General features: G+C 35.2%; 1 protein-coding gene across 1 annotated transcript; it reads right to left on the bottom strand.

The window, feature by feature from the left end:
* Positions 1–329: 329 nt before the first annotated feature.
* Positions 330–5,864, bottom strand: LOTGIDRAFT_230691 (hypothetical protein; the record flags this gene model as incomplete). The annotated part of the gene is made up of 4 exons (XM_009049799.1): positions 5,768–5,864; positions 4,768–4,881; positions 4,257–4,373; positions 330–730 (listed from the first exon to the last, which is right to left on the bottom strand). Exons 1-4 carry the CDS (start codon positions 5,829–5,831, stop codon positions 330–332), a joined length of 696 nt encoding a protein of 231 aa, XP_009048047.1. The 5' UTR covers positions 5,832–5,864.
* Between the last annotated feature and the right edge of the window lie 5,303 nt (positions 5,865–11,167).

Raw genomic sequence — 11,167 nt, 5'->3', positions numbered from 1 at the left:
ATTGTAAACATGTTTATTTATTATTTCGTTTAAACGAAATAATTATTTCGTTTAAACGAAATAATTTATTCGTTTAAACGAAATAACATCATTTATTTCGTTTAAACGAATTAATTTTTTCGTCTATTTCGTTTAAACGAAATAATTAATCCATCTTTTTATTTCGTTTAAACGAAATACCCTATGTTTATTTCGTTTAAACGAATTAATTTTTTCGTCTATTTCGTTTAAACGAAATAATTAATCCATCTTTTTATTTCGTTTAAACGAAATAATTATTTTGTTTTAACGAAATAACTAATTCGTTTTAACGAAATAACTAATTCGTTTCAACGAAATAATAAATAAATATGTTTACAATTGCGCCTTAGGGGCTCCGTAGAAATGTCCGACGATTGAATGTTTATTTCGCGTTGAAGTCCTTGAGGGTTGTTTTCTGTTTGATGATTTCTTATATCTTGACTATCTTGGTCTATGACAGCCAATTTTGCCTTTTTCTCACCACGAAGGATACCGCTTAAGTCAACCTGTTGGATATCACTTGTTCTCTTATAAGTGCGCACAACACTTGAACGGTGTCCTGTTTTTTCAACTATTAATTGTTCATCTACGCCAGCAACATATAGTCTTGTAGCAGCTGTTGCTCTTAAGGAATGATTGGTAAAATTTACTTGGAATCCAACTTTCTGGCACATACGTTTTACAGTTCGCTGTAATAAATGAATTCCCACTGGAGAATCACAAAACCAGATATTACTAGTTGGTAATTTTCTTGGTCGTAACTAAAATGCATCTATCGGTCTCTTTCGGTCTGGAAAATAAAGTTGAATAAACCAATAAAACATTGTATGTACTCCAAAACATAGTTTGGTGCTCTGCCACTGGACAAGTAGCGATTATTAGACAGAGGTCGGTCCCTTTCTGTTTTGCCAAAACGATAGGCTCACAGGTCTACGGTTTCAGAATTCAGCTGGTGATCATCGATTTCAAGTTCCCACTATTTTATCTTTCTATGCAAAAATATTTATACTGAGTAGGCCAATTTTTGACGTTTCAGGAATTCCTGGATATTAAAAAATAAGGATTTCGTCCCAGAAAAATGGAAATTGAAAAAGTAGGTCAGCCAATGGACGAATGTCAATAAACATTAATATATTGTTTGCTGCCTGAGTTTTCACAATCATAAAATATAAAAGCAGGATGGATTTTCTGTTTTTTTTAAGAATAAATATTCTATATTAATTTATTAGGTGGTATCTCAATGAGTTGTTTGCTATAACCAAAGAAATTATAATCAAATTTAAAATTATTTCATCAGACATAAATTGTTGAATTAAAAAATATTCATCCTGCTTTTATATTTTATGATTGTGAAAACTCAGGCCAGGTTCATCAGGGGGAATATTTTAGTAAAATTAATTAAATATGTTACAAGAAGTTATGTGTTGCTATCGTTATATTTTTGTGTATATATATAACTTCTTGTACCATATTTCCTCACTTCACCTGAAGATGACAATGTATTTTGTTGAAACGTAGTGTGTAATAAAACTAAGGAGTAGTATACCGTAAAATTGTGTCCGTTATTTAATATTCTTATTATATTACAGTCGTTATTTTCCACATCCATAGTTGTCGCAGGCTTATTTGATTCCGCATTTAGGCGTCCACATTTTTGCAATCTTGAAAAGTAAGAGGCAATTTGTCTAGAATTCAACAAATCATCCTTGCTGAACTAAGAGTAGTAAGACTGAATACGTTTTGCTACCATCGCGGCAATTGGTAAATCTGTTATAGAAAAATTACCAGTCTGGCACAAAATCAGTTCATATTCACATGATATATTTTGTTTTGGGGGTTTACTTGCTTCAAATGTCCAGAAATGTCCTTGTTACAGTGGTATGACGGTCGTTTCATTACTGTTTGCAGGGTGATTTCCGCATGGAACCATGGGGACAAACCGTCCAATCGAGCAGTTGGTAGTCATTCTGACATAATTTTCTGTAAGGGCGAGTTCTCTCACCACAGCAAAGGCTTTCGAAAGGTGTCACTGAGCAGATTACATTCTTCTTTCAGAATGGCAATAACCTTTTTAACAGGTAATTTATGACATAATTATATTTGTTCTCGAAGATTTTGAGAAAGTCTTCATTCACGTGAGAAAAATATGACCTAAAATTTGAGATCATTTTAATTTTTAAAAGCCTTTTTCTATGCAGTGACCTGCGTTCTTCAATTTTTTTTGGCTGGCACTTTTAAGTCAACCGTTGGTCTATTCGAACATTACAGTTGGTTTCAGCCCTGCAAAGACAGAGCTAGAGCTCAACTAAATTGGTATTCAAAACAAAAAATCTGACCGAGGGTACCAAGTGTTATTCATACATTATGGGCGAAGTTTGGACAAAATGATTAAAAATAATTACGATGATTTTTCTCATGAAAAAAATGTGTGTTCGATTTCTTCGTTTGTAAGGGGTTGGGGAATGAATCATTTCAGTGACTCCTAGCACCTATGAGGTCTTATGACATGATTTTGGTACAACTTCTCACCTTACCACTTTTCTTGATTTTTGCCAGGTGCTCTCGCGGACTCGTTCCTAAATTCTTTCAATATTATTGCAACGGAATCAAGCATTTTCCACACTTAAGAGATGCTTGTGACACGACAGACATGCTTATTGTCTGAGAATGTTTTTTTTGTATATTTTTAAAGAGAATTAGTATCAGCTTCAAAATAGTAGCCAAACTGTTTGTCTTAGAATGTCTTTATGATTACATTGATAAAAATATATCTTTTTATAAGTTTAGATTGAAAAGATGCCTCCAAGATATTTCAACCAATCACAAATTTAGACTGAAAATTGAGTTCACTGTCATGAGGGCACAAATACTTTAAGCACAGTTAAACACAGTACCTTTGGGACACTTCTTTTAGGAACCCGTTGATTTGGGCACATAACATAATATAGGCACAGCGTTATATAGGCACAGTGATTTAGACACACCTTCAATTATGCACAGTTTCATTTAGGCAAGCTCATATTAGGCACAATGTCAGTAAGGAACACCCGACCAGTGGCGTGGGGGAATGCCCCTTAAAGGTTTATGTATATTTTTATAAAAGCAAAGACATTTTAAGATTAACCGTACTATTTTGAGGATGCTATTCAACTCTCATAAAAAAAAAATCAAAAATGTTTCACTTTGCTAAGACAATAGTCGTTTGGGCTTATACTAAATCCAAAATTGGCAATATCTGACACTAACGTCTTTGTTCCTTTGTCTATAAATCGAATTTGACTAGTATTTTAATGAAATATGGAAATCAAATTAGTACTAATATAAATGATTTTTACCAATTGTGGACGGGCGGACAGACGGAAATGGGTGACGGCAATATACGCCCCACCCCCCTCCATTTGATGTGGGCGTAAAAAAATAAATCAGACTAAGGATCTATTTTCAAATAATGTTTCAGGGAGATTAATATCGTGGAAAACACATAATTAATAAACAATTTATGACATTTTAGGTACATTTATTTCATTTATTGAATAAATAACAGTTTAATTACGATAAGCATAACTAACATCAGTTCCTTCAACGGTGCATGTTGTCTTTGAGTAGACTGTTCCTTGATAAGTTTTGGTAAATTCTATTCCTGGACTGAAACATTTTCCCTCGTCACCTGAACATTCTATTAAGTAATAAAGGTAATGATTATAATATATACTCTGTTAAATACTCAGGTATCTATCACCTTAACAATCCATTGTACCTTATTTAAGAGTAGTAATTCCTAAGCATTATTTTCATTGAAAAATTGCGAGATCTACTCAATATACTTTAGCTTTGGATATAAACTAATGAAATTTAAGCCAAGGAAAACAACAACAATTCGTTTGTCATACCTATACATAATAAGTCTCGTTAAAATTAAAGCCACTATCACACTTATAAGACAATTTTGACATTGTGGCTAAATCAAGAGAATACTCGCCTCAGATCTCATAAATAAAAAAAAATATATATCAATGGACAATAATGACAAAATACGTCAACTGCATAATGAAGACGTTTACAAGTTACAAGAAGGTCACAGCAGCTACAGAATTTGAAGCTCCTGGTAAGAAGGTATGATTGACAACATTCGCCAACACCTCTACATCCTCTCCTCGCCGATACCATCGCTAAACCTCAAACTAATTTAACGTGTACAATAGAACAGCAATGCGAAGTATGTTCAAGAAACTTACTTATTTCTGTGTTGATAAACGCTATTGAATTATCATCACCTTCTTGGCAAACCGTTTTACGACAATCATTTACAATTTCGTGACCAAGTGGAAAGCATGAACTACCCTGTTCACATTCTAAAATGTAATGGTTACAGTTAAAACGAAGGAGCGAAATATTGGACACTTGCATCTTGAGTAAGTAACAAAACAATAGTCTGTATATTATATTGTATATTATAATCACAGTTGACATTTGGAACAGGGGTTCAGTAAAATAAATACACACCACACTGCATTTCAGTTCCTACAGGTCAAACATTTTATCTGCTAGATCAGTTAATATTATCATGTCTAGGTAAACAGCTCAGTTCTGTCCTGTTCAGATACATTTTTCATTTATTGTTAAATGTTATTACCGTACATTCATATTTCTCGAGAGTTTAAATCTATACACGTGTCTGATTCTCAATATATATCTCGAGCCTTGCTCGATGCCAACAAACTAAAGAGGTATGTTTTTGATAGTTACCTTTTGTGGTGGCTCTAAATCCACCATTTGTACAAGTAAACTCAATACAATTACCACTTGATGGTAATTTAAATTTAGATCCGTCAGCGAAAGTTTGATCGTTATATGTACAATCTATAAAAATAATAAATAAATAAAATAGTCAGGTACAGAAGCTGGTATATTTTGTTTTCATTTTAAGGCTGAGTTAATAAAGCTGAAAGCAAACTAAACACGGTCAACATTACCTGAAAGAAAATATAAGCTTACTATTTAAACCAACTGCTGACCATATAAGGCTTTCTATTTAAATACTGGTATGTTTTGACACATTTAAGCCGCGGTTGCTCATTGGGTCAGACGCTTGCTCGCTAACCCGAAGGTCCAGGTTTCGATATGATACCGTCGGAATTTACAAACCACTGGCACTGTCAGGGATGCAGGCAATGGAAAAAAAACGGCTAGTCGTTCAGATGGGACAATAAACCGAGGCTTCGTGTGCAACAGTCTGTGCAGGTTAAAGATCGATCGGCAAAATTCGCTCGTTGCCTGTCTTCATTTGCCCACATGGTGCAGAAAAGTAGGTCGTAGCTCAGTGGGTTAGACGCTTGCTAGGCCCAGGTCTCAATCCCGACATAGGCCAATATGAAACCTTCAGATTTTTCAAACCACTGTCAGGGATGCGAGTAGGCTAATGGAAAAGCCTCTAGTCGTTCAGATGGGACACTAAACCGAGGCTTCGTGTGCAACATCCTGCGCGAGTTAAAGATCCCTCGACAGATTGGCTAATGCCAATGTCCTGACAAAATTTCGCTCGTTGCATCCTGCATGGTTTTGTCCGTCTTCACTAGCCCACATGGTGCAGAAAAGTAGGTGCAAAACTCGATTCATTTCATTTCATTTCATTTCCCACCCCACCCCACCTTACCCCCCTCCATTTTATCGCATTTTCGCCAGTTTCCTTGTTTCCAGCTGATATAATCGTCGGCTTCCAAATAAAAAAGTCCAATAAGTTACTCACCTCTTGCTGAAGATATAGTTACGGCGGCTAAAACGCCAACTAGAATGAATTGCCAAGATGCCATTTTTAATATCACTGTTGTTGGTCTTAGAACGAAAATAAAGTGAGGCTTTCAATATAAATCAGTTGTTTATATACATTATTAATGAATCAATTTAATGACTTTTTCTTACTTTAAAAATAATTTTAATATGATTACACCAACTGTTAACTTTGAATTTTTTTAAATTTAATTTCATTGTTCAAATTTTAGATTTAATTTGCTATTTTTTTATATATATATATATATAACACAAAAAATCTTGAATTAAAAAGAAAGAAATTTGAAATAGACAGAATATGCGCCGTTTTTTTACCAATCATATGCCCTACTGTAGGCTCAGAAACGCTTATTTGTTTGAATGTTAATATGCGGGTCGTCTTTTCATGAGACACTACCATAATATAGAAAAGACATCTAGACAAATACGAAAAAAATTCTAAGTATCACATGATTTTGAAGGGATTATGCTTTTTTTATCACATTTCTAGTACTTCAGAAGACTATTTACATAATATTCACCCCCCCCCCCCTCCCCCCCCACGACCTAAAAAGGCGCATTCGTCACTTTAATCAAAATTATTTTAAATTTGAATAGATTTTTACATGCTTCATTAAACAAATTATTTAATAATATTGCAACATATATTTTTCACGTTACAGAATTTCGATAAAAGTCATAAGTAAATTATTATTTCTGCCCAATTTCAATGGTTGACAGAACAACAGGTGCTTTTGTTAAAAAGACCCTGATTCAGAATGCGTGTGAATTATCGAATTATCAAACGCAGACTTTTTTTTTCAAGTTTTTGTTCTCAAACTCAACACCACCGTAAGCGCAACGGATCAGTGCTTTTTGCGTTTGCGGGCGGCTACGGACAGCTGGCAAGATGCCAGAAAAGGGGAATCCTCTTTATGACATCATTACTGTTGGGTACTTTCCTCTCCTTCTTTGCGTCATCATTATATAAGAACAAAATGTAATCACTTTTTGAGTTTGATTTCGGGGAAGGGAGGGATTGATTCTACCAAATGTACAGGCCTAGGGTGGAACAGATACTTTATTTAGAAATTAGGATTAAGACTCCTGATGTTGGGCTTTTTTCTGTTCTGATTATAGAAGTATAGTATCTGCTATGTACTGATTGTTTTTAGTTTACTATGAACAATATTATCATTTAAGTTCTTATTTTTTGAACATGCAACTATCATTTTTTGCTTATAGACATGGGGGAATTTCTCTTGAAGGCTCTTATAGTGGGCATGAACTATCTTGCTTGATCTTTTGCTGGTTGTATTGAAAGGGACAACAAAGGGTGCTATGACTACATTATGATGAATATTTAGTCCCACAGGTCTTTCTGTATTCAATGTCTCAATCAAATGGGCTTCCCTAGCTTGACGGAATTTGGTAGTTTTATCTTCAGGTAAGTCAATTTCTATACGCTCAATTGGGAAAGGTTGTAATATTGCGGTTAAGCAATGTTACGAAAGCACAGACACAGGCATGTAGGCATAACCTAGTGATAGAGCAATGTTTGTGAAGTTAGTTTAAAAGAATGATATAGAATATTTGAAATGCAAATCCATTATCTTCCGAATCTGAAATATATAAGAAGAATACTGGTTCCAACAGGAACATTAATAACCATGGAAATCATGATAAATATTTTTACTGGTGAAACTGAGGAATTGTCCTATATTAAATGAAAAGGAAAATTCGTATTTCATATAAAAAATATATATAATTTATTAAGTGAAAATAGTATACATGTATGATATTTTTGCGAGGAAACTCTTCAATTGCAAGTTATCATAAATAAGAATTGTTAATTAAAGGAAATGTACTAAACCTATGGAAGGGGCATGGGGGATAATCTACCACGGACTAAGATATCATTTAGATTTTTATTACGGGTATAGGCGATAACTAAATCATTTGTAAAGACTGTTGGAAATTTTTCCTGCAATTCTTTGTAAAGACGGATAATTATTCGGGGAACTTGACCAGCTGTGTTGTTGTATTGAATAACAAAAGGTATAATTTGGAAATCAACTTGGATGTTCATTCCTAAAGGATGCATGGTTTGTAATTTGTTTATCCAATAATTTTCTTTGAATCAATGCCAGGTTGTTCGTATATCTGTTCAATGGGAATGATTTTCAGGTCTGTTAATTGGTGATCGGGTTGATTGAAGTGTTTTGAAACGGTTTTATGAATTCTTTTTAAGTTGATGTCAGACTTATGATGGTTGAAACGGACCCTTAACGAATTTTTTGTCTCCGATAAGGGTGAGATTGTCACAAAGTCGTGTTAGATTTTTGGTGTAACCTCTCTTTAAAGGAGACTGTATCTTGATAGAAATCCATTAGTTTCCTGAGCTCTACTTTTTGTAATGTAGACTTCGACTAGTCTTGGGGGACACAATGAAAATGGTCGATAGTGTCTAACTGATATACTAGTAACGAATTATGGAGACACGACTGTAGACGACCAACCTTTTGTTATGGTGTAATCTGTATCCCTATGTGTGGTTATTGTGTAACCTTTAATCAATTGATATCTGTTACGTGTAATATTGTTTACGGATGTGCCAGTTGATAAACTACCAACTGAGATCGTAATGTAATTGCACTTATGATGGTGGACAAATCTTAATCTTACAGGCGAACTTTTATTAGCAGTGGAGTAATCGCAAGATAGCTGAAGAGGATGATCATGAAGTGAAATTGGGGGGTAGTTGTGGATATTTTTACGTTTATTGTTGTTAAATTTGTATAATATGTATGTGTTGTTGCCGGCTAAGTAAATTTGTTAATCTATATCTCTTATTATTGAGTCTTCTTTGGGGTGATTCTGAAGTTCTAAGCATTCCGTTCCGTCCGTTCTTCCTGTGACAGAGATCGTCTATTGAATGGTCGTCGAGGTTGAAATGATTAGAAACAGGCATGTCTTTCTTTAATTTGATATCCGACCTGAGAGCATTCTAACATGGAATTAAATATATTACATTTGAATGTTCACATGTTAGATGTTCCTGGATCGGGTACTTTTTGGGGTACTACTTAGAAAATAATGAGTTTCTGATAAGGGACATGTTTTGCATCTACTGGACACGGAGCACTCCTTAAACCTGGAGGTATTTCGGCATAAAGCCTGTTTTAGCTGTTATCTGTGCTAAAGTGAATTTTTTGTTATGTTTCGTCCAAATAAAAAGTACAAACCATAAAAATTTCATCTAAATAGCGTCCGTAAAAAAGTGGGTTAAATGGACAGAGGGGCAATACCTCATGTTCCCACTCTGCCATGAAAAGGTTTGCGTACGAATCGTTTGCCCATAGCTGTCCCTGAAGTTTGTAAATATGTTTTACCATTAAATGTGAAATCGTTTCGACTGAGACAAATCTCTAAGAGCTGTAGAATTGCATCGCCGGGTCTGTTTGGATCTGGATTTCTATTACGAACTACCGCTAAACCAGCAGTGTTATCGATATTGGTATACATAGAAGAAACGTCGACAGAAAGTAAAATAGCATTAGAAGGAACTCGAAGATTTTTTTATTTCATTGACAAAATCGGTTGTGTCTTTAAGGTAGGTGCGCTGTTGACATGCTAGAGGTAGTAAGAAATGATCAATGTATTCTGACACTGCATACGACTCACTTCCACAGTCAGATATAATCGGGCGGCTTTTAGGGGTTTTGTTTGAGATAAACCACTCCTTGGTTGGATTTTTATGGATCTTGGGCAAAGTGTATAAATGTTTCTCACGACAATCAGGTTTGCCAGAAAGATAGTGATATTGTGTCTGTTTGAGATAACTAGTTTTGACTAAATCGGCAAGAATATTGTTAATCATATTAGCAGTTTCTTTCAAAATTGATTTCGGTAAAATGGTATAATGTTTAGATTATTCAGTTAAGTCTCTGCTTCTGAAACGTAATCCTCCCTATTCAGAATGACACAACATGAGCCTTTGTCACCCATTTTAATCACAATGCTATCCTCTTTCTTACGTAAGTTTAACGAAGTAGTAGGGGTTTAAATTTTAGTTCATTAATGAGATGTTCTTTTCTGCTTAGATCATCCGTTCACAATTTATCAAGGGTTTCACCCTTCCATTATTCATTATTCAATTATGTAATTTCATATTCACATTGTGTAGTCCCGTAGTGCCAAATAAAGTTTATATATTAGTGTTTTGTCAAAAAGCTTCACTTTCCACTCGTGTGAGATTAGGCTTTTCGTGTGTTATGGAAAGATTCTCTGTTTGGCTATTCATACTCTCAAATGCTTTCACTATTTCAGGATGGATGACGGCCTGAGGGGGTGTCCACGTGGATTTAGAGAGAAACATTGTTCTAGCACCACGTGGGGGTGGTTTCGAAAAAAATATGTGCAACTAAGATTTCGTCGAAATCGTTCAATGGATGGTCGGAGATAATTTAAGTTGGCTACCTTCGGTGTCGGAATAAACTTAAGTCCACGGTCTAAGATTGAATGCTGAGGGGGTGTGAGCAGGCCCGTAGCCTGACCTGTATTCCTAGGGAGGGCAAACGTGCAATCGAGGAGGGCAATTTAGCAAAGCACCTTAACAGACGATTAAACGTCGGGAAACGGACTTTCATGGAGTATTTTAGATTCGAGATTATTTTTGTTAAAACACACAAGTTATAATACGTTACATTTGTATTGCCGCTTTAGTTTAAACGTAGTCGGGTATGTTGTATGGCAAAACGTTGAACAAATACGTCAAAGTTAATTCTCTGGGTACGCTTCCTGTTGAAGGCAAGAAGAACAAGATTGCGCTGGCGAAGCTGAGTCATAGATCGTCGTTGTGGTGAGTCAACGCGAGTAAGAGTTGAAAAGCTGCTTTCACACACAGTGGTACTAGAACCGAATGTGGCAACGCTTGCAGACAGTGCATATAATTTAGGGAAAGGCAATTTCTGCTCGTATAGTTTTTGAAGAACAAGATTGGAGTCCTGATTTTCTGTCTTGGCAACGTTATCTTGGAGAAATTTTGACACCTCAATTGTTATGCTTCTCGAGGCCCTTTCCAGTATCACCTACAGCATGCTTCCAATCTGTGTAGCCTTCAGTGACGAATTTTTATGCACCCGCAGATGTATTGTGAAACACCCGACATGGAAATCAAAAAGGGGCGTCCCTTGACACATCCGTTGTGTTGCCCGCTGTGGTTTTGATACCATTGTCAGTCGTAGTAGTGTCGGAACCATCAACCAATTTGTCTTTTTTGATCAAATATTTATCCATTTTTCCTACGTTTGGTTGTTTGATTCATATGAATACAATTTAGGATAACATTTGTCTATTAGTATTTATAATCAACCAATCA

Source organism: Lottia gigantea (genome assembly GCF_000327385.1).
Source record: "Lottia gigantea unplaced genomic scaffold LOTGIsca_14, whole genome shotgun sequence".
NCBI lineage: Eukaryota > Metazoa > Mollusca > Gastropoda > Lottiidae > Lottia > Lottia gigantea.
The sequence above is the reverse complement of the archived record's forward strand: the minus strand, read 5'-3'. Positions and strand labels throughout refer to the sequence as shown.